Consider the following 24,507-nt stretch of genomic DNA (forward strand, 5'->3'; position numbering starts at 1 on the left):
CTCCCCTCATCGCCCCCCCCAGCTCCCCACAATGCAGCACAACAAAAACCTCCTCCCCAGGCCGGCTTTCTCCTCAGACGCGTTTCCCTTTTATTGGGCCTGCCCTGCAAATGAGATGTACTTTCTGCTTTAACTAACTCAGGGAAACATTCACAGACTCTATCTTTCTTTTCAGAGGGTTAGGCTTTGGCAGCCAAGAGGTTGAGGAAGCCGGAGGAGGGACGGGGTAGCCAGGGGGTGATGGGGAAGCGGTTGCTATAGGGATGGCGTGCAGGCTGCCAAGAGGTGCTTGGGGGGACCACCACCAGGTCCCAGAGAATGCCAGGCCTTCCTCGACACTGCTCACCTGCAGGGAGGAGGTGGGGGGGTGGCGGACGGGGGCACAAGGGACCAGAGGCCTTTTTCTTTTCTTTCCACCCCCCTTTGGATACAGACCTTGATGTGCTCCGCTTCCCACTTTGTTGGCTTCGGAGCCTCTCGGAATGCAAACCAGGCCCGAAGACAAAGGTCTCCGTGGCGGAGAGGGGTGGGTGGGAAACGGCTTCTCCTCAGGAGGCATTTAAAAAGCCCCGTCCTCCTGTTGGGATGATTAGGGACCAATTTAAAGGTCACTTTGGGAGAAAAAAGGCCCACGCTGCTAGCGGTTGTGTCGGGACTACCTGCCTGCTAGGCAGGAGTGTGTCTCCGTAGCCCCCACTGGGCTGCGGGTTCACAGGTGAAAAGCAAGGGGGGGAAGGCAGGCAAAAACCATTGCACACGACCACAGGGACGGCAGGCACCAGGAAGAGCAGGAACTGGCTCCCTGAAAGGCTCTGCTCCAGTTTTGCAAGGCAGATGTAGGCATTTCAACTGTCTGCATTTTTCATGGCAAATTATTGTGCCTGCTGCTGGTAAATAGGGGTGGGGGGAAGAATGGCAACTCAGTTTGCATTTAAAGGCAAGCCTACCTATTTGGCAGTGCCTGAAACAATACGTGGACCGAAACTCAACCGTCTTTTGAATTTTGCATTTCTCTGAATTTTGCAATGCAGTTACTCCAGCCGAGTGGTGTGTACAAAAATTCATATACTTCAGTAAAGTGTGCATAAGAATTCATACAAGCAACAGTTAATAATGCATTAGATGGGGGAATTCTTTTTTTGCAAATATATGCATATTAGGCAAAATTGCATAAAAATGTATGTGTGTTCGGAGAAATTTACATGCCGCTGAACAAAAATTCATATACGAGGGTAAATGTATATTCTCAGTGAAAGCGTCATACAAAACTGCATTATGCTCGGGGAATTGCTTTGCAAAATTGTGTATATTAGGCAAAATTGTGTGCAAATGCAGACAGCAGGAGAAATCAGCACTAGAAGGCTAATGCATTTTCATGAGGACTTTAGCAAAAATGCAAATTGATGTGAAAATGTGGAAAACTGAATTTAAGATTGGAAAAATGAGAAACCACAAGAAACAGAATTTGTGAGAGTCACCCATCCCTATTGGTAAAGCACAGCTTGGTGAATGTGTGTCGAAGCTTTTGTCCAGGTATATAAATATGTACTCCTTCTTGTCTCATTCTGCCTGCCCCATCCTAGGATGCATTGAATTTGTACATGTGCTGTTTCTGACATTCTGAATCGGAATATGTGCTTTCTGTCTTGCAAGGAAATACAGTTTGAGAGAAAGATAACAGAAGTTCTTTGGCAAAACATGCCATGGAAGTGGCAGATTTAGGAATAGCTACTCTCATGCTCACATAATGTAAACAACAAGAGTATTTCTGCCAAACTTTGAGAAGAAATCGAACGTGCTGAGGTGGTGCTTGTGTTGAATCATCCTGGGGGGGGGGTCAGGGAGAGAAATGCTAAATGTCTAGCAGGTGAGACTGAGAGGAAGTAAGCAAAAAAGGGCATGAGGAAGAGTCTGTGGATTTAAAAAAGGAAACAAATATAAGGAACGGCCCAGTACCAAATTGGAGGCCAAATTGGAGGCCAAAGAAATGTAAATGCTTTTGTCAACAGTGTGCAAAAGCAGGAAAACTCCCACAAAGGACTATAAATCCTTCAGGGGACTGACCTCTTTTTGCTACAGAAAATGGCCGTATTGTGCATTATTAAAAGAGGCCCTGCGTTGGGCGAAGGAACAGAACTTTTGTGAGCTTAAGGACACTTGGCAAAACTGAGCAGGAGCAAAACAGACTAAGCAGAGATCCCCTCTTGCCCCCTGAAAATATTGCCTCAAATATATTGCCTGGGACTGGAAACTGGGTTCCCACCCCACAGAGGCCCCCACGCCACGAGGAACGAGCTTTAAGCTGTCTTGTGCACGTAGCCTAACAGCCAATCCAACACAGCCATCGGCTGGTTGGTTTGTTGCCACGGTCTTCTCCCAACTCTCCTCCCGTTGAGGAGCAAAGCAGAGGAGGAGGTTGCCAATGGAGGGCGTTTGGTGTTCCAGTAGCAGCAGGAGACCAAGCAATAGCAAGGAGGGGTGTGTGCAAATAGGTAAGTGAGCTACCTGTGTGCTCATTTTCCCTCACACACTGGGAACCGACTTACCTGCTCCTTTGCTTCTGCTGCCACCGCCTCCTTCTCCCTTGTGGCAGGGAAAAGACCCTGTAGCTGAATGCAAAGTGACCTCCATTGAGCTGGGCCTGCTGGGTTGTGGGATCTGGCCTCAGACCGGAGCATTTTATCACTGGTGAATATTCCCAGGCAGAAAACAAGACTTTTGTGAAGTGCACCAAATTGTACCGCAGGTATGATGGTGACCCTCCAAATGAGGGTTATTCCACGAGTGCATTTGATGCAATAAAGCTGGGAGAAGAATTTAATTTCCTCTGTGGCAAAATGCTGCGAATGAAGGGTGGATGAATTCTTATGGTGCATGCGAGTTTCCTCAGAAGCACTCCCACTGGCTTCAACAGAGTGGCTCCCAAGTAAACTCACGGATTATCGCAGTCTCAGTTTCATTCAATATGTGGAACGCAGCGGTTTAATAAAGTTTCAGAGTCAGTGCCTGAAGGGTTTGTTACTCTAGCATCGTTGTATCCATTGGCCAGGACACTGGAAGAATGGTACACAATGAAGCAGCAACAGCAAATAAAACTGAGTGATCTGGGTAGCAGGGAGGAAGAGAGAGTCTCACAAAACTTCTCTTACCTCAAAATAACCATCAACATTTAAATACTTTCCTGATGAGCAGCACGTCTTACTGAGCAGTTGTGTGTAAAATGCTACATGCCTGCCTTTTCTTCTGTTGTCACCAATAAAGGGGTCTAAAGATTGCTTTAAATTGGAGCTGAAAATTCAGCTGAGGGGGCTTGGGTTTCTGTGACAGGGCCAATTTCCCACAGGCCCCACCAGGCCCATGGTTGGCAGGGGGAAATGATTTCCGTACCCCTTAGCTTCTCAACCTTATGGTTACTTCTCCACATTTCCACACAAGTTTGTGAATATTGTTTTTTAAAAGTCCTCATGAAAATTCATTGACCTGCAAATCCCTTCTAACATGCAACACCTGGGCTCGTATGCCATTTTGCCTATTTATTTTATTATTATTTATTAAATTTATATACCGCCATTCATTTGAGGATCACGGGGTAGTTTACAACACAAAAATGCACGACATAATAATAAAAGTAAAACAATAAACCCCATCCCCCCCCAGAGTTTAAATATACACATATTTGCAAAATCATTTCCCTCTAAATATAATGCATCTTTTAAAATTGTTTTCAGAAATATATGCATTACTATGCACAGTTTACTCAAATATAGGCAATTTTGTATGCACTAATTGGCAGGAGAACAGCCCTGCGGGATTCAGAGAAGTGTAGATTTCTAGGATCTCTGTGTTTAAGTTACCATATTGTTTCGGATAGGGTGAATTAGGCAAGTTCGCCTTTCAATACAAAGCGAAATGAATTTTGCCTTAATCCCCAGCTAAGTCCCTGCCTTGCTACCTACACCTTATCTGGGCTAGCCTCAACATTGTGCTTGAAGGGAAAATCTACAAAGGCATGCAGAAAGAAAATCTAGACTAAGGCACCTCTCTATTGCTGTCATTACACTGACCTCGACACAACCCCAAGGAACACAAGGGCTAAAGCACTTAATCTTTATTGGGGTTTATGGGTGCCTCTTTGAAATGCCTGCATCCTGACTGGTCTCCAGGGATGACCAGCAGCCGCTGAAACTTGCCCTTTGTGTTGACCTTTCTACTTGACACCCCCCCCCCAGCTGGCCTGGAGAGGTGTTGTGCTCAAGGAAAGCGCTGAGGTCATCTCATGTCTAAGACCGTGATCCCAGTTCCCACATCTATCAGGCAGCCGGAGTCTGTAAGGAGAGAGGCCTTGGATTTGAGCACATGTAGTCTGTAAAGGCATGGCAGCAGAGCCACACTAACAACAACCTTGTCCACCAATGAGAATCCATGCTTCACTTTGTTGTTAGTGGTTTAGCTCTTCAGAAACATGACTTGTGATTGGTGGCGATCACCTGCAATTGGCTTGAAGAAGCTTCCTTAGGACGGGACACAAAGACAGATGCTCTCTTACTTCTAAGGACTTTACAAATTATTATTATTATTATTATTATTATTATTATTATTATTATTATTACTAAGTCATATCCAACTAATGTCTACTTGGAGTAGATCCACTGAAATTAATGGACCTAAGTAAGCCATGTCTATTGATTTCAATGGGTCTACTCTACATAGGATTGGATTTAACCCATTGTTATTTTAGATATATGCCTAAGATATAATAGCCAACCCACTGACCATCCAGTTAACCGCCAGCAGCTTGCCTGAGGCCAAGAATGAGTGCATCTGTCATTTTTTGTTTCTTTCAGTTTCTCATATTTCCACGTCAGTTTGCATTTCTTTAATTTTTTAAAAAAATTCCTCTCAAAATTCACCAGCATTGTAATGCAAATTTCTCCCAATACACAATTCTGTTTGCAATTTTGCCTTAGATAACATTTTTGCAAAGCAATCTCCAGTAATAGAATGTTTGTTTCATAAGTTGTTTTCATTAATGTACGCATTTATGTGCAAAAAATTGTGCTAGTATATGCATTTTTTTGTGCAGAATACTTGCCTAGAAAATGGCATTGAAAAATTCAGAGGCTTTCAAAGTAAAACTTTGTTTCGGTTTGTGCATTGTTTCAGAAGTGCGAATTAGGTAAGGTTGCCTTGAAATGCAAACTGAATCAAAGTTCTTCCCTACCCCTACCTGAGACACAGCGGCTGCACTTGGCTCTCTCTCCCTGTCCTTGGATGGTGAAAAAACCTGCAGTCTCAAGAGGAAGATAATGCGAGCGGCACAGTCAGGTAACTGTCCACCCAGTCGCAAGTAATCCTTGGTGTGAAATGGAATGAGAGGCAGTGGCAATGGCCATAATAACCCGAGAATAACTTGATTATTGCTATTATTTTGGAGGGGCAGGGAGCAGTCAACCGCAGAGCAATGCTGTGTACTGGAGAGAGGGAAGTAACCCCAATGTTAGCTGTATGTTACTATGTGAAAGCTACCTTGGGGAGCCTTCTCAGCTGAAAGTGTGATGGAAACAGAGGCAAGAAAAGGAAAACAGGATGGGGAAGTGTAGGAAGACAGAGAGAGATGAAGGATCCACTATAGGCAAGGTGAGGGATCCATCTTACAAGCCTGTGTTTCCCAGTTGCCAGAGTTCATACTACATTTTTTTAAGATTTGCCTTGAGAAAGTCTTTAAATCTCTTTTGTTGACCACTAGCATTATGCTTGCCATTTTAAAGTTCGGAATAGAGTATGCTCTGGAAGACGATCATCGGGCATCCACACAACATGACCAGTCCAACGAAGTTGATGTTGAAGAACCATTGCTTTGAGACAGGTGATCTTTGCTTCTTCCAATACACTGATATTAGTTTGCCTGTCTTCCCAAGTGATGTGTAAATTTTTGGGGAGACACCTTTGATGGAATCTTTTGAGGAGTTTGGGATAGCGAGTAGGACCTGGTAGATCTACACAGATGCTTTTTACAAAATAAGGCTTGCTACTTTTCTGGCAAAGCTACAAAGCCAAAAAGTTCTACGATCAAAGCGCAATGGTGAGACAAGACGCAAATGATCCAAAGTTTGAACTGTGTTAGGAACTTTGTAGTGGTGGGTCCGGGGCACAGGAGAGCACCATGGCTTGCTTGTGAGCTTCCTGGAGGCACCTGTTTGGCCAATGGTGGGGAAAAGGATGCTGCAGTAGATAGAACTTTGGTCCAATTCATTGAGGCTCTTCTTACATTTCTGTATGTGCAACAAACAGCATGAAATCAGATAGGAAAGAGCCACATTTGCTTACTTGACACTGGGAACGGGAGCCCTCAGCTCGGCTCCTGGTAAAACACGGCCAGGCAGCTTGGACTGGTGTGTTGGTAGCTCGGCCAGGAGTGGGAGAGAAAGACCTTCCTCAATTGGGAGGTGCTAAGTTGGGTGTGAGGCATGAGGGCAGCATAGTTAATAAGGAGTAAGAGTGATGGATGGTTTGTGCATTTGGGAGTTAAATGGGTATTAATTTCTTTAGGCTAATTTAGTTTGTTGAATGTGTTCGAGTCCATTAAAAATACCCCAGAACCTCCCAGGAAACAAGTGGTTGTTTTTCTTTTCTTTTTTTTAAGGAGAAGGGTGCAACACCAGCACCGGTGATAACAATTGAGATGTTTGGATTCTCAGCAATGGAATGATGAAATAATTGGCCCTAGTGCAATAAATGTAATTGTAACTGTCTCGGGCATGTTGTGCCTCTCGTGACAAATGAAAATGTTTCAGGCTCCCTTCAAGACGCCCAGTTCCGCAGCCAGGTTGACAAAGGAGCAGCCGACAAGCGGTTAAATCTATCAGAGGATGGTCAATTTTGTTTGAAAACACTCCTTCCACCCACACCCACACCCCCCCAGACAAAGCACTGAGCCTTCTTTTATGTAGTCAATCTCCCCTCGCCAGGATGGCTGGAACTCAACTTTTCCTTGCCTTCTCCCAAAGGGGGGTGGGAGATAGAAGGCATTTTGCACGGAGGTTAAAAAAAAAAGAGGGAGGGAGGGAAGGGAGGAAGGAAGGTTGGGGATAGGGTTTTTTTTTTAAAAAAAAATGAGAAATGTCTGGCCTTCAAGAAGGAAGCCACAAAGAATGTTTCCCTTTTCTTCATTGATCATTTAATTTAGTTCTTCACAATATTGTGTAAGAGAAAAGTGTGTGAGAGAGATCCCAGTGGAGATGCCCCCCTCCCCACTTTCTGATGTCACAGATGGTTCAGGGGACCAGCCCGCTCACAGCATGGTGCCTATATGCTTTCCTTCCCCCATTGTTCCCCCAGTTAAAAAAGAAGGGGGGAAATACAAAAGCAGTTGGAAAACATGCTTAATAACTAATTCCAAATAATTTCCCAAACAGAGGGCTCGGGCTAAGCAGAAGGGAGAGCTGTGCAGGCACAAGCAGAGAGCGAGAGAGAGAGAGAAGGGGAAGGAGGGGGGCACAACCTGCCCCCAAGGCTTCTTGGGCATCTGGACAAGAGTTTCTTTGGATTCCTTGCATGCTACTAGAGGGGACTTTGTTTCCCCCCCTGGAGCCAGCATCTTCCCCCCTTGGTGCCTTCTCCTCTGCAGGATGCTGCCCGAAGTTCTCCTGCTGGGTTTCGCCTTCCTCCCCTGGGTTTGGGGGGCTCAGACATGCCAGTGCCGGTGCACCTGCCTGTCAGAGCAAGCGAGGAAAGCCCCGCAGGTGCCCAGCAGGCAGACGCGGCAGCTTCGCCACAGCCGCCAGCCTAGGCAGAGGCACAGGCTAAGAGGTAAGAGAACACCCCTCCCCACCTTTCTTTTCGGGGGGAAACAAAGAAACGACAACAAACCCCACCAAGTTATAGGTTATAGGCCTGCGCTGACTTGCCCGTGGGCATTGCGGCCCACCTGTTTGAGTTCAGCTCTGGGGCTGGCGATCGGAGCCTCCTAGGAAACGCGCCATGGGGAAATAATGACAGCTGTAGGGTTGCTGCAATAAATGTCAGTCAAAGCCGTGGTCTCTGGAAACGGTGGCGCGGTTGGTGCGCAGGCTATGGCGGCGCCACGGATGTGCGCACTTGCGAGAGGAGACCCCATGTGCTTTTGTAGCACGCAAGCAGTTTTGTATCGAAACCTGAGGAAGAGAGAGCTGCCAAAGATGACTGGAGGAGCAGAAGGTGGTGTTTTTCTTTTATTATGACACTTATGGGTGTGTCGTCCCCCCCCCCCCATTTCCTGCATCATTTGGGATGGATTATAAGGCCTTTGGGGCAGAGACTAAGGAAATAAGATGGGGAAACAGGGAGAGAGATGGGGAAAGCATGCAAAGGAAGAACGGTGAAATAGTGGGGATCCAGCAGAAAGCTCTCCTGTGGAAGAGCTCTTGTTCAGTCCCCTATTAGTTTCCGTGGAGTTTTGTGGAGGAGATTTTCCCACTGAAATGGTGCCTAGCCCAGTGATGGGATAGGGATAGATAAATCCTCTGAAATGTTTGTGTTGACTCCCAGCTCATAAGGGCTTTTGATAGAGTGTTTGGTCATTATGCTTTTTTTTTTTTTTTTTTTTTTTTGCAGAAAACCCAATATTCTCTTAACTGCTTCTTACCTGGGCAAAAGACCAAATGTGAATACTGCTGGCTGCATTTCAACCTTCAGTGCAGTTTTACAAAAGTGTCGTACTATTTTTAATTATGTTTTAGAAATGATTTCTCAGTAGCACAGCCACGGAACGAATAATCTGTGACTGCAGACCATTAATGTAAAGGGTTGTATCATTATAACAGTGTTCAAAATAAAGCTACGCTATGAGGACTGGACCTATGTTTTAGGTCTTGGGAAGACTTTTTACAAGGAGGAAGGGAGGACCTTGTATTCACTATTCAGTAACACAGAGGTCATGGCTCTGCTCTGAAAGTCAGTGAAAAGACAGTTGCATCTCTCTGTTGTCTTTGGACATTGATGATGAACTCTCAAATGAACTGATTTCTTTCCTTTTTGCCATTGTTTATTCCTATCTTGGAAGCCCCTGAAAAGTGTGGGATGCATCCCAACTAAGTTTGTTGAACGTAGTTCCCATTGCAATAAATGGGATTTATCCTAAGCCAAGTCTAACCGATTTCAATCAGAACTAAGTTCGGCTAACTTAGTCTGGATCCAACCCTATGATTAAAAGAAAGAAATTACCTGGGTGTTTTAATGGTGCTGCAAATTACACTGAGGCTAAAACAACCTAACTGTAGGCTGATCATGATAAGCAAGATGAAGGGCTGAACTCTTTGTGTGAATGATGATAGTTGTTCACTGCTTAGAGAATCTTTTTATATTATTATTAAGAGGCATGAGTTGGCATGAATAAACAGCCAAACACCACCATCTCTGTGCATACTCAATTGCTGCCGTGACACTTTAGTTTCCAAAGGAAATGTATGGAGCGCTTTGTTTATTTCCATTTTATGTTCAGCCTACCCCCATCCTGAGATCCCCCAGATGTTTTGGGCTACAACTCACATCAGTCCCAGTCACCATGGCCAACACATGCTGGGTGTGAGCAAGGGGAGTTGTGCTTCAAAACCTTTAGGGGGGCACCGGGATGGGGAAGGCTGCTTTATTGATTTTATCCCCAATGGAACGAATCTGTGTAAAAGTTTGGCTCTAGCAGATGTGATAATTGTTAATCAGAGAGGGGTGTGTTACAATCGCTGTATGACACGCACCATGTTCGCAAGGTGCACTGAGTGATATTCATGTGCAAAATCTTGAAATCTTGTAGTAACAAGTTTATAGCAATATAGTAATTAATTAATTAATTAATTAATTTGGTGAAATTATGAATTATATGATGCTTGATAAAATGCATCTTTCTCTGTTATTGTCACTAATATATGCAATTTCATGCACACTACTCTTTTATATGCATTTCTGTACACATTCCTTGGCCAGAGATCTGCATTGCAAAATTCAGAGGAATGCACATTTCGAAGGATGGCTCTGTTTTTGTTTCAGAAAGTGTGAATTAGGTTGGTTTGCATTTAAATGTGAATCGAGCCATATTCCCCCCCCCCATCCCTAGTCATTTGAATACAAGAATCGCCCTTTGCAAAGTACAGGTTGGAATGGAACCGCCTCAATGGAGTGATCACGTGACTTTCAGAGAAGAAATCTGATTCTCTCACATTTGACTTCTTCTGGAATCAATGGGAGGTTGTTGTGTCACGTGTATCAAGGGTCACAGGCCATCGCAATGCGCCATCGCAATGCACGCTATGCCCTGTGCCTCATGTAGCACTTTGCTGCTGATACTAGGCCATTGTGCCAGTGTTTGATAACAGAATACAACAAAGCGCAGAGCATTGCTTATAGAGTGCAGGGGCCTTAATTTGCAAGCCTAATACATGGGAAAGGGACCGTTCCTATGCACAAGGGATTGTAGGATTAGCTGCATCTCAGCTTGGCGGAACAAAGTTGGGGTGATTTACAGTGTCTAACCACTTCACAGCTAGCCTGTGTTTCCTAAGAGGGGTCTCATGTTCACACAAGTTTTCTGTGCGCATGCACCTTCCAAAGCTACCATAGGCTGAACGCACTCTATACCTTCAAAGCACATTCAATTCAGATTCCTCTGCACCAGAGAATTCTGGGCACTGTAGTTTGTTAAGCGTTGCTGGGAATTGTAACTCTGTGACGGGTAAACTACAGTGCCCAGAATTCTTTGAGAGGGGAAAACATGATTTGAATGTGCTTTAAAGGTATAGGATGTATGCAACCCTCAAATAATTATGGGCTAACAAATTAGAGGGCCCAGAGTTCTTTCAGGGAAGGAATGTGATTCGAAGGTGTCATTTGTATACAGCCTTACATGGCAGCAGTACGTGTCAACATGCATCTTCAAATGGCAACTGCTACCCCAAAGCAACTGAAAGACTATGAGTGATCATGTGAATGCTAACTGAGGCTTTTAAATTTCAGTTGGTCACCTCAGTATTTTTGGGCCAGGAAGATAATTTTGTAGTTGAATTAATTGTGGGAATTTGCACAATGCATGCTGTAATGGGTTTAGGGGTTGCTCGTGCGTAAGTTGCCGCCACTCCTGGCAGGGTTACCTGGTTAACCCTTTCTGACTGAACAGCCTCCAGCATCGTGACTGTCTCAGTCGCTGGCAGAATCCGTCAGTGGGTGTTTCTTAAACCTTTTCCAGCATAAAAGTTGTTTGACACCAAGTCTCCTCCTACTCTCCCTGTGCGGAAGTCTTCTGCGCAGGGAGGGTGTGGGCAGCGGAGTACCCGTACTCTCTCCGCTGGTCTCCGGCGAAGAGTCTTGGAGATTCCTCTCCGATTCCCCCATCTGCCCCCCTTCTCCACTGGTGTTATGCTGATTTCCTTCCCCAGCAGATGGGCTGCCTCTCTCCCTACTGGGACCCTCTCCTGCATCCCTTTGGAGCCTTCCCTCCGCCTCTAGCTCCGATGGCAGTTCCCTGACACATAGCAAGTATATGCATGCTCTGCGTATGGCTCACACATGCTCACACATATATTTTACTCCCCCTTGCAGCATTTGGGAGTAGGCGGGCCACATTTTTACCAGCTCGGTAGACAGGAGGCATCTTTAGGATATGTTTCCAGCATCATATGAAGGGGCTTCAGTAGTTTCTGGGCTAATTTCAAAGTGCCACCTAATGGATCCCTGGACAAACTGCAGCTTGGAACAGCCCATGTCTCAATAACGGTAACAAAATCCTGCCCTGTGCATTTCATTCATTATACCACAGCCATGGTTTTCCCCAAGAATCCCAGGAACAGTATTTATTAAAGGGTGCTGGTAGTGGTTAGGAGATCTTTGCCCCCCCCCCCACCAGTGAACTACAGTTTTGAGAGTGGTTTAACCACCAATCTCTCTTCCCAGAGAACCTGGGGGAATTGGATATTGAGTCACCAATATTGGGTTGTATCCAACATTAGCCCTACTCATAGACTCATTGAAGATAGTGAAACTAAGCTAGGCCCCACTCATAGCAGTATCCTGCCACTCTAAGCAGCCATGGCATCCCTCAAAGAAAAATGAGAAGTGTAGTTTGTTAAAGTTCCTGAGAGTTGCTAGGAGATCTCTGATCTCCTCCCAGAACTACAAACCCCAGATTTCCTTGGGAAGAGGGATTGTTGTTAAACCACCCTGAGGATTGTAGCTTTGGGAGGAGATTAGGGATCTTCTGGCAACTCTCAGGAACTTTAAGAAACTACATTTCCCATGTTTCTTTGAGAGAAGCCATGGCTGTTTAGGGTGCTGAGGGTTGTTATGGGACCCCTGTTCCCATCCCAGAGCTACAGTTCTCAGACTGGTTTGACAACAATCCTTCTTTCCAGGGATTTATATGGGATATAATTTTTTTTTTGGGGGGGATGTCTCCCTGTAATGCGGACTCCCTCTTTAATGACTTGAAAGTGCTGCAGTTGAAAGTAGAGGTGAACATGCCTCAAACTGAGACAGACCCTTGGTCTATTTGGAGATCTCCAGAGGTTTTGGAGCATAACTCTCAGCATCCCCAGTTAGTGGTCATGCTGGATGGTGCTGATGCAAGATGTGGCCAACAACATCTGGAGGACAGCAGCTTGCATAAGGCTGGACTACAATTAGCAGAAACTCTCCAGAGTATCAGACACTTGACCTTCTACCATAGTGTGCTCTACCTGAAGATGCTAGAGATTAAACATGGGTCCTTCTGCATGCAAAGCACTTATCTCATTGTGTGGAAAGGGGCAGAAGTCATTGTATATCACCAGTCAGCATAACATTTGTACAGTACATGCTAATTTATATCTATAGATACACATTTAGAAACAATTACAGTGGTACCTTGGGTTAGAGATGCTTCAGGTTACAGATGCTTCAGGTTACAGATGCTTCAGGTTACAGACTCCGCTAACCCAGAAATAGTACCTCGGGTTAAGAACTTTGCTTCAGGATGAGAACAGAAATCGTGCTCCGGCAGCGCGGTGGCAGCAAGAGGCCCCATTAGCTAAAGTGGTACCTCAGGTTAAGAACAGTTTCAGGTTAAGAACGGACCTCTGGAACGAATTAAGTTCTTAACCTGAGGTACCACTGCAGTAACATTCTTCCAAGACTGTGCCTGTATTAGACCCAGAATTGTTTTTATTATAAGGTTGCTGTTGTTTTTCCTGATGATGTATTCCTTGTTAAATTGCTTCAGGGTGTTTTGCGTGAAGCAGTTCATAATTTAAATAAATACACAAATAATTTAAGCAGAAATGCCAACCATCTCACCACAGTGGGGAAGATCGCTCTGACCATGCGACCTGCATGCTTGTTTTATCTCCTGCCCATGTGCTCACTGTTGATGGGCAACGTCAAGGTCTATTGTCTCCCTTCTTACGGTCCTTCCTCTTTAAACCAGAATCTGACTCTTCAAATAGAGGACTCTTTGAAAAAGAGGACTCTGTAAAACAGGACACATGACTGCCTTAGAGCTGTGGCTGCTTCCCAAACATAACAGGAACCATTTCTCATGGAAGCTTTGCCTCCGCAGGAGTGGAAAGTGCTAAATCAGGATGAGTAATTCAGATAGGCCTTTTGGGAAGGCCCCAAAATAAACTTAACCTCTTCCACGCTGCTGCTTTTAGGTTCCAAAACAGCACACCTTCTGGAAAAGTTATATTAGCTTTCTGGAAACATCAGTGGGTGGCAGGGAAATAAAGCTGTTTCAACTTGATTAGTGAACAGTGATGTAATCCTGCTGAAAACAAGGCGTGCTATATACCATATTGGTCTGAATACCAATGGGTGGGTGTGGCTATCTTACACTTTCTAAATTGCCCTTCCCACTCACTCATGCACAATCCTGCATCTGCAAATGCACACAGCCCTTCCTCAGTGGATCAGTGCAAACCAGCTGAGCAGGGGAGCTACCTTCCCCCATCCATTCATCAAATGATTGATGTGATGAGAGAGGGAGAAATTATTTAAATCCACATCAGGGTGTGGACTCTGCCCAACCCTCCACTGTGTCCAAAGAGGACCAAGGATGCTCACTGGCTACAAAACACCGAGTTTTTATTGGCAGAGGAAATGGAAAATTGAGGGAATGGAATGGTGGGGTCTGGAAAAGCGTGTGGCTAACTCCATGGAACCTTCAACAGAAGCACTCTGCACTGCAATTATTATTATTTTTAATTTCATACTCTCACCTTAGTCCCACTAACATCAATGAGAAGGACTAGCATGGGATACAACCCAATGATGGCACTCAATATACAATTCCCCTAGTTCCCTGGGAAGAGAGATTGATGGTTAAACCATTCTGGAAACTGGAACTTTCTGATGGGAATAGGGGTTTCCTAACCACTCTTAGAATCCTTAACAAGCCACTATTCCCAGGATTTTGTGTGGATGTATTTATAACAGTTTAAAAGGTAAAGGGACCCCTGACCATTAGGTCCAGTTGCGGACGATTCTGGGGTTGCGGCGCTCATCTCGCTTTATTGGCCGAGGGAGCCGGCGTACAGCTTCTGGGTCATGTGGCCAGCATGTCTAAGCCGCTTCTGGCGAACCAGAGCAGTGCACACAAACACTGTTTACCTTCCCGCTGGAGTGGTATCTATTTATCTACTTGCACTTTGACGTGCTTTCAAACTGCTAGGTTGGCAGGAGCAGGGACCAAGCAGCGGGAGCTCACCCTGTCGCAGGGATTCAAACTGCTGACCTTCTGATCGGCAAGTCCTAGGCTCTGTGGTTTAACCCACAGCGCCACCCGCGTCCCTTATAACAGTTTTGGCTGTCCTAATAAGCTTATATTATGGAACATTAAAAACAGAACAGGAAAAAAGACAACAAAAACCAGATAGGAATTCCTAACACTAGGTCAGCTGGCAAAAAAGGCTGCCTTCAGATATCTGAAGGGCTGTTGTGCAGAAGATAGAGGTGACTTGTTCTCGCCATCGGGCAGGAGTATAACCAATGACTGGAAATCGCAGGGAAGAAACATTTTAACAATCAAAACTCTTTGACAGTGCAGCAGCAGCAGCCTCTATTGGAGATGGGACAGTCTCTTCTTCATCAAAAGTATAGGCAATGGCCATTTTGTGTGTGGGTCCCGTTCCTGGCCCCCATGTGTGTCAGTTTGCATTTAAAGGCTAACTAACCTAATTCATACTTTCTGAAACAATACATGAACCAAAAGACAAACATCCTTCAAAATTTGCAGTTCGCCGAATTTTGCAATGCAGTTTTCCAGCCAAGTAAAATGTACTAAAAGGGCATATATTGGGACCAACTGTGCATAGAAATACATATATTAACGGGCAGGGGAACATTTTTAAAAAGCATTATGCTAGGGGGAAATACACTTTGCGTAAATTAGGCAAAATGGCATACAAAAATGTTTATTTCAGGAGAAGTTCATACTGAAATCCTGATGAATTTTCAGGAGGGCTTTTTATTATTATTATTATTATTATTATTATTATTATTATTATTATTATTATTAAAAAGAAAATCACCAACAGATGTTGAAATATGGAGAACTGGACTTAAGACTGGGAAGATGAGAAGCAGAAATTGCCAAGTCTACGTGTTCCTAGCTGCTGCTCTTCATTTCAGGGTCAGGGTGAATGACCTTGAGCCAAAGACAGGCTAGAATAAGATAAGTGCTTGTTATTTGATCACACCTGCCTAGATTTTGTCTTGGCTGCTCCAGATAGTTTCTTTACAAAACAATGCTAAATTAGTAAGGTGTATCCGATTGTGTTGGCTGTCCCTCCCATCGCAAGAGGGAGCACACGTTTTCTGTGATTAACACAAACATCCGACCTTTGTCCTCATGCTTTTATGATTCTGGCCTTTTGTGGCTCAATTTGCTTCTCCTTAAACATGTTATTATTATTATTATTATTATTTAGGTTTATCATTCATAACACTTCCTGCCACTTGCGTGCAACATCCTGCCATTGTCTGTTCAGAGGACCTTGGCAAATTCCAGCTGGCTGCAAGATTTTGTATGACAATAAGGTGCACAATCTATGAATAGGGATGTATTGCATCTGAATGATTATTGCATCTACCTCCCCACCTTTCCCCTTAGCAGCTTAATGTGATTAGCTTGGGTTCTCCCCTTCTCCATATTATGTTCACAACAAGTCTATCAGTGATTGCCAAGTGAGCTTCATGGCCAAGTGGGGTTTTGAACCCTTGCTCTTCCAGCCCCCAAACTGACACCCTAACCACCATACCACAGAGACTTTCTTCTGAGGACCGCAGAATTAGTTCTACATTCCTAAAGCACAGTGGGTGGAGCATGGACAAGTGATTCTCAAACAGCAGCCCCATGTGTTAGGCGGCGAACAGCTGTTGGAATTGAAAGGGTGTCTAAAAGCCATGTGTTTGTCCTGTGCCATGAGCAACTGCTGTTGAAAAAATCCCCTTCAAACTCACAGTTGATATGCCATAGCCCAGTATTCCCCAAACTTGGGTCTCCTGTTGTTTTCGGGCTACAATTCCTATCATCCCTGACCAATGGCCCTGCTAGCTGGGGCTGATAATAATAATAATAATAATTTTTTATTTATACCCCGCCCTCCCCAGCCAAGGCCAGGCTCAGAGCGGCTTACAAGCAATAATAAAAACAAGATGAGTGATTACAACTTAAAAACAAAAATAAAATACAACATTAAAATAATGGAACATTAAAATATTAAAATGGAGCCTCATTGCAGGAGAAGGAAAAGAAAAAAGAAAAAGGGGGCGGAGGGAATCAAATTGGCTCCAATCCAAAGGCCAGGCGGAACAACTCTGTCTTACAGGCCCTGCGGAAAGAGATCAGATCCTGCAGGGCCCTGGTCTCATGAGACAGAGCGTTCCACCAAGATGGGGCCAGTGCTGAAAAGGCCCTGGCTCTGGTTGAAGCCAATCTAACTTCCTTAGGGCCTGGGACCACTAGGGTGTTGTTATTTATGGACCTTGAGGCTCTCCGTGGGGCATACCAGGCGAGGCGGTCCCGTAGGTACGAGGGTCCTAGGCCGTGAAGGGCTTTAAAGGTCAAAAGCAGCACCTTAAATCTGACCCTGTACTCCACCGGGAGCCAGTGCAGCTTGAAAAGGAGTTGTAGTCCAAAAACAGCAGGAGACCCGAGTTTAGAAAACATTGCCATAGCTCTTTGGTACAGAGATCCTATCACGGTGATTAGAAATAACACTCAAAAGTTCTGGGGAAACTGGGTGCATACATTGGAAAGTCACACCACCCGTGCTAATAGTGAGCTCGTTCTCTGAACACCAATTCTTATGTGAAAAGGTAAAGGACCCCTGGACAGTTAAGTCCAGTCAAAGGTGACTATGGGTATGCGGCGCTCATTTTGCTTTCAGGTTGAGGGAGCTGGTGTTTGTCCACAGACAGCTTTCAGGGTCATGTGGCCAGCAGGACTAAACCACTTCTGGTGCAACAGAACACTATGACAGAAGCCAGAGAGCATGGAAATGCTGTTGACCTCCCTGCCGCAGTGGTACCTATTTATCAATTTGCACTGGTGTGCTTTCAAACTGCTGGGTTGGCAGGAGCTGGGACAGAGCAACAGAAGCAGGGATTCGAATCACCGACCTTCTGATCGGCAAGCCCAAGAGGCTCAGTGGTTTAGACCACAGCACCACCTGCATCCAAAATAGCCCAAACAGCACCATCAGCAGGCATTGAGAAAACCCATGGTTTGCAGAATTAACCCACAAAAGAACTTTAGATAAAAAGAAAAACACCTAAAAAAGGGGTAAACCGAAAACCAGCCCCATAAGGACTGGGCCTACTCAGTGGGCATGGAGTGCTGACACTTGGGGTGGGGGAAGTTCAGAAAGCAGGGACCAGGAATGAAATGAAGTATCTTACATAGGAAGCAGGTTATTCTTCTATGTTAGTATGCAAGGAATTGTGAAATGAGATGAAATTTAATACGTGAAGAGTGAAATGTTGCACAGCAAGCTCAGTTGGTTAGAGCGTGGTGCGGATAATGCCAAGGTTGCAGGTTCGATTCCTGTATGGGACAGCTGCATATTCCTGAATTGCAAGGGGGGTCGGACTAGATGATGCTCAGGGTCCCTTCCAACTCTGTGAAACTTTGCTACAAATAGCGCACATTTATACTGATTAAAATGTACCATTTGCTTTTAATTGGAGGGGAATTATATTTTGATACAAAGCTTTCTCAAGTGGCCGAGAAAGTTCTTGCTAAGACGATTAGGGATTCTCACAAGAATCCATCAGAGGAATCCATGGACAATTTGATCAAGCGTAGCTGGAATTTAAGAATCTGCTTAAAAACAAGAAAGCGGAATATTCGAAACAAAGCTTTCAAACATCATTTGCATTTTTGGAAGTGGTTTTCGTATTTTGTGGACTCCTTTGGATCCTTTTTTTACTGTAAAGCAATAATGTGGAGGGGGGTTGTTCCCCCCCCTCTGCCAGTTTTTGAAATGTATGCCTTCATAGTTTGGCCAACCCTTTCTTAGATTTAAAAAAAAATATTATTCACTTACAAATTGCATTGCTTGTTGGATAGCTAAATAAAACCCATTGACTTCACTCCCATTCTGGGAAAAACTTCATATTTTCAGAGCATTGTCTATGCACAAGGAAGGCTGAAGTAGATATAATTGAAGGAAAAGAGGCGGGGAGGGGAGGGGAGGGGAGGGGAACTTTTTAAAGACAGAGAGCAATTCCTTGACTTAGGAGCCAGCAGATTCCAGGTCCTACGGGGGGGGGGGGAGGACAGGAAAGTTGGTGCACACAGTCCTTTTTCTGGTGTGGGGTCTTCCAGCAGCTGTAGTTTTGACAAGAAGCTGGAGGAGAGGAGGACCTGAAATTCACACCCACCCCTTCCGGTATCCTGAGAACAGTCCAGGAAAATACGCACTGATACCAAGAGGGGAGGAAGTGGCTTGATGAAACGTTTGGAGCTGACAAACTTGTTTGTGTCAGCATCCCTATGCTTGTGCGTCTTGGAGCAGAGAGACAACAAAAGCCCCCAGTGGAACTGACCGGCAGAAAAGGAGGCAAGTGAGTGCAGGGTCCAGCCAGTCTCCCTGGCTACCCAGTTCCATCAAGAAGAAGTTTCTGCAACTAGACAAGCATGGCAGGAGCGGTGAGCCCTGCGCTACAGAAGCTCATAGTTTGGGCAGCGTTTCTGCTGATGCAAGGTAAGTGATCAGGATCCGTCCGGGCTAGGGGAAGTTTTTACTTATGCAGTCAAAGGGGTTTAGAATCTGAGGGCAGATCTCCCCCACCCCCTCCCAGCCCAATGGAAAGGAGAGAATCTTTGATTAACTTTCTGAGTGTACTTGGAAAACTATGGCGAAGGCTGTGGTCCTGCGCACACTTATGTGGGAGTGAGGTCTATTGAAGCAAGAAGGATGTGCTTTTCAGTTAACATGTTTCAGATTGCCCTGTAAGACTAGCCTGAAAGAGGGGGGGCTCGCTTCCCCAACGCTCTTCATTGCTGCAACAACCCCCTGAATTTATAGGAGAAGGAACCCCGAATTTCCCAGTAACACGATTCAGCCTCCCAATAAAATATTTGAGGGGGCTGCCCCCCCAAGTTGAAACGCACCTCCGTTCAAATGGTGTGCATGCACCACACCATGTGATCGATTATGCAGGGCGGGGCTTAACCTGGGCCCCCTCCCAACATTTTTTTCACGCTGGCACCCCGCCGTAAAATGTGAGATGTTTTGCAAATGTCATCTGGATCCTGGGTCGTGTTCCTCTCGTTTGCAAAACAAAAACCTATCATCAAACTGATTGATTAAAAAGAAATCTCTGCATTTTTAAAGCCTGGAATGGAATGCACTGCCAGATCTTAGCTATGTTCACTCACAGTGAAAACTCTGGCATATTTACTTGAGTCAGAAGTCAGTCCCTCTGCAAGTGTTCAGTGGGGTTTGTCCTAGGTAAATGTGCAAATTACGCTGTGTTCAGTGGCCTTACTGCTATGGCTGTGGTCCTAACACAATTAATAGTAATAATAATAATAATAATAATAATAATAATAATAATAATAATAATAATAATAATAATTAATAATATATTTCCACCCCGCTCATCTGGCTGGGTTTTCCCAGCCACTCTGGGCAGCTTTCAACAGAAGGTTAAAAATACATTAAAACACAATCATTAAAAACTTCCCTAAACAGGGCTTAACTTGTAAGTCAGAAATAAGCCACACTTGACATACTGGGGCTTCCTTCCAAATTTTGAATAAATATGCTTAAAATTGTACCGTAGGTAAGGCAAATATAAAGTGAGCCCACTGAATCCTAACTTTCCCCTGAGCACTATTGGCTTGATTTAGGAAATTTTGGTTGCTAGGTTATCCCCCAGGAGCTGTGATAAAAAAACACTTGTCTTCTTAACTTTGCCTTCAGAATTCTGTCCCATGATATGCTTAATATTACTGCACTACTGTTGTGCAAGTAGTTACAACACATCTGGAGCTCAAAACAAAATATTTAATTTGCCATTGGTACACAGTGAGATCTAAGAACACGTGATCTTTTGATCTGGATTTGCTTTGTTTGGCGTTCTAGGATGTTTGGAGACTAAGAATGTAAGGAGGCAGTGATTTTCATCCTGTCCTGAGCCCATCATAATCGGCACTGTTTCTGCTCTGCTACAGTTCAGCTTCTGCTATTTTACTATGTGCTGTGGCCAAAACTAATATAATTATGCCAATAATTATGTAATTAACTTCCATGCATTTCAATGGAAAGAAATGTCAAAACAATGCATAAAACAGCACACTTATTCATGTAACATTTACAGACTAAAATGATAGCAAATACCACATGTAGTCACCTGGGTGGTTTTTGTTTCTGACCTTAGATGGACAAGCGAACTGTAGCAATTCAAGGTGTTAGGTAAGGTAAAGGTAAAGGGACCCCTGACCATTAGGTCCAGTCTTGGCCGACTCTGGGGTTGCGGAGCTCATCTCGCTTTATTGGCCGAGGGAGACAGCGTACAGCTTCTGGGTCATGTGGCCAGCATGACTAAGACGCTTCTGGCAAACCAGAGCAGCGCATGGAAATGCCGTTTACCTTCCCACCGGAGCGGTACCTATTTATCTACTTGCACTTTGACGTGCCTTTGAACTGCTAGGTTGGCAGGAGCTGGGACCAAGCAATGGGAGCTCACCCCGTCGCGGGGATTCAAACCGCCGACCTTCTGATTGGCAAGTCCTAGGCTCTGTGGTTTAACCCACACTGCCACCCGCAATTGATATATTGCTTTCCATTACAAAAATCCCAAAGCAATTTGCCAAGTAAAAATGCAATAGTGAGAATCACATAAGTATGTTGAAAACATAGAATCAGTGATGGGAAAAAAATTCAGTACAGTTTACATTTAAGGGTGAACCTAATTCACATTTTCTGAAGCAATATTATTATTTTTACTTGTTGAATTTCTGCCCTATACCCGCACGTCTCAGGACGGTTCACAGAATAAAATCAAAATACACTGATACCTCTGGTTATGAACTTAATTTGTTCCAGAGGTCTGTTCTTAACCTGAAACCGTTCTTAACCTGAGGTACTACTTTAGCTAATGGGGCCTCCTGCTGCCGCCGCGTCGCCAGCATGCAATTTCAGTTCTCATCCTGAGGTAAAGTACTTAACCCGAGGTATTACTTCTGGGTTAGCAGAGTCTGTAACCTGAAGTGTTTGTAACCCAAGGTTTTTGTAACCTGAGGCACCACTGTATAAAACCACAAAATACACAATCAAAACAAAAACAACCCCCCCAAAAAAAACACATTTCAAAAGGGCATAGGATGTTGACAAACACATCCTTTGAAATTCACACTTCTCCAGATTTTGCAATGCAGCAAACTAATGTGTGGGGAAATGCACATATGCATTAAAATGCAAGTATTCATGAAAATAACATAGAAAAATTAATTATACAGTGAATGCTCGGGTTGTGAACATGATCCGTGTGGGAGGCACATTCGCAACCCACAGCACTGCGTCTGTGCATGCGTGGGTTGCAATTTGGTGCTTCTGCGCTTGCGCGAGCGCCGAAACCCAGAAGTCACGCGTTCTGGTACTTCCGGGTTCGGCGTGGTGTGCAACCTGAAAGCGCGCAACCTGAAGCGTTTGTAACCCGAGGTATGACTATATTAGGAAAATCTGCTTTGCCAGTTGTGTACAGGCAGGGACTATTTTACGTGTGTCCAAATGATGCATGATCGCCAACATGCAGGTCCTTTTGGACTTGAAAGAGGGTGGAATGGGGCAGAATGGGGGTGGGGCAGGGCATAATGGAGCGTAACCGGGCGGGGCACAGAAATATGTACTTACTGATGCACATGGGATCCAGGAATGGAACCCCTATGCGAAATACTGTATACAGTATTAGGCAAAATTCTATGTAATAAATGAGCGCATTAGCACTCAAATGCTGATGATTTTTCATGACGACTTAAAAAAATAAATTGCAAAGTGATGTGGAAATAATAATAATAATAATAATAATAATAATAATAATAATAATAATAATAATAATAATTTATTATTTATACCCTGCCCATCTGGCTGGGCCTCCCCAGCCACTCTGGGCGGCTTCCATAAAAACCAAAAATACAGTAAAATATCACACGTTAAAAACTTCCCTGAACAGGGCTGCCTTAAGATGTCTTCTGAATGTCAGGTAGTTGTTTATCGCTTTGACATCTGCTGGAAGGGCGTTCCACAGGGCAGGCGCCACTACCGAGAAGGCCCTCTGCCTGGTTCCCTGTAGCTTTGCTTCTCGCAATGAGGGAACCGCCAGAAGGCCCTCGGCGCTGGACCTCAGCGTCCGGGCAGAATGATGGGGGTGGAGACGCTCCTTCAGGTATACTGGACCGAGGCCGTTTAGGGCTTTAAAGGTCAGCACCAACACTTTGAATTGTGCTCGGAAACGTACTGGGAGCCAATGTAGGTCTTTCAAGACCGGTGTTATATGGTCTCGGCGGCCGCCCCCAGTCACCATTCTAGCTGCTGCATTCTGGATTAGTTGTAGTTTCCGAGTCACCTTCAAAGGTAGCCCCACGTAGAGCGCATTGCAGTAGTCCAAGCGGGAGATAACCAGAGCATGCACCACTCTGGCGAGACAGTCCGCAGGCAGATAGGGTCTCAGTCTACGTACCAGATGGAGCTGGTAAACAGCTGCCCTGGACACAGATTTGACCTGTGCCTCCATGGACAGCTGTGAGTCCAAAATGACTCCCAGGCTGCGCACCTGGTCCTTCAGGGGCACAGTTACCCCATTCAGGACCAGGGAATCCTCCACACCTGCCCGCCTCCTGTCCCCCAAAAACAGTACTTCTGTCTTGTCAAGATTCAACCTCAATCTGTTAGCCGCCATCCATCCTCCAACCGCCTCCAGGCACTCACACAGGACCTTCACCACCTTCACTGGTTCTGATTTAAAAGAGAGGTAGAGCTGGGTATCATCGGCATACTGATGAACACCCAGCCCAAACCTCCTGATGATCTCTCCCAGCGGCTGCATGTAAATGTTGAAAAGCATGGGGGAGAGGACAGAACCCTGAGGCACCCCAGAAGTGGAGAAATGTGGAGAACCAAACTTAGGACTAGAAAAACAAGGAACTGGACAGATTTCCTCATCCCTAATAGATTTCAGTGTCATAAAATGGTCCATTTCCATGAGAACCACCCCATCCAGCTTCAAATGGACACCAAAACAAACATTCAGTTGTTGGCACTACCCAAATGCCTGGGAAAACAAAGACGTCTCTGGCTTCAAAACAATTCCAACGTTTGTGGCAAGCCAACCTTCTTGGGCAGAGCATCCCATAGACAGGGCGCTGTTAGAGAAAAGGCCCATTCTCTCATTTGCACCCTCCCGGCCTTCCTCGAAGGAGGGCTTGCACAGCAGGGCCTCAGATGATGATCTCAGGGTCTGGGCAGGTTCATAGGCAGAATGGCAGCCCTTTCGATATAGGGGTCCTGAACTGCGCAGGTCAAAAACAACCATTGCTTTTCTTACTAATTCACATTAGCTTGCTCAGATGATCAGCAATAATAGGAGAGCTGTTTATTTTAGATGCTGCCTGCTCCCTTCTTTGTGTTTATTTCATGGAAATGATGAAATGCTTTCTTTCTTATTTTGAAAAGCTTTGCCGTGTGATGACGGAGCTTTGGTTCTAGAACGCTAAAAGGGAGCAACACTGCCACTTTTACAAAGTTGTTGCTAATGCACATCCCCTTTTGAAGAAAGGCCCCCCCCCCAGCATTCACTCTGGGGGTCGAAACCTGCAGCCACTGTACCAAGTGATGAATACTTCCCATCCCTCTCTTTTCCTCCACCTAGCCCAAATCCTGTTGCCCAGTGCTCTCATTTCCTGCTTCTTGTTGGGATGGTAATACAGAATCTGAATGGGCTCAGATGAAAAAGTGGTGGGGTGGAATGCTTAGATGTTTCTTTAGAAACAAATATTGAAAAGCA

At 45.0% G+C, this 24,507-nt stretch overlaps 1 protein-coding gene across 2 annotated transcripts in view; it reads left to right on the forward strand.

Annotated features, from left to right (window-relative positions):
- Positions 1-7,329: 7,329 nt before the first annotated feature.
- Positions 7,330-24,507, forward strand: part of ROBO4 (roundabout guidance receptor 4) — a 106,528-nt gene continuing 89,350 nt past the window's right edge. The window contains exon 1 of one of the 2 annotated variants that reach the window (XM_081171616.1): positions 7,330-7,809. In XM_081171616.1, the coding sequence (XP_081027742.1) occupies positions 7,629-7,809 (181 nt within the window). In that variant the 5' untranslated portion in view covers positions 7,330-7,628. Of the gene's footprint in view, positions 7,810-18,751; positions 19,203-24,507 lie in introns of those variants that run through there. The other variant, XM_081171617.1, reaches the window with a different exon arrangement.

This window comes from Podarcis bocagei, assembly GCF_964188305.1.
Source record: "Podarcis bocagei genome assembly, chromosome: 15".
Classification (NCBI taxonomy): domain Eukaryota; kingdom Metazoa; phylum Chordata; class Lepidosauria; order Squamata; family Lacertidae; genus Podarcis; species Podarcis bocagei.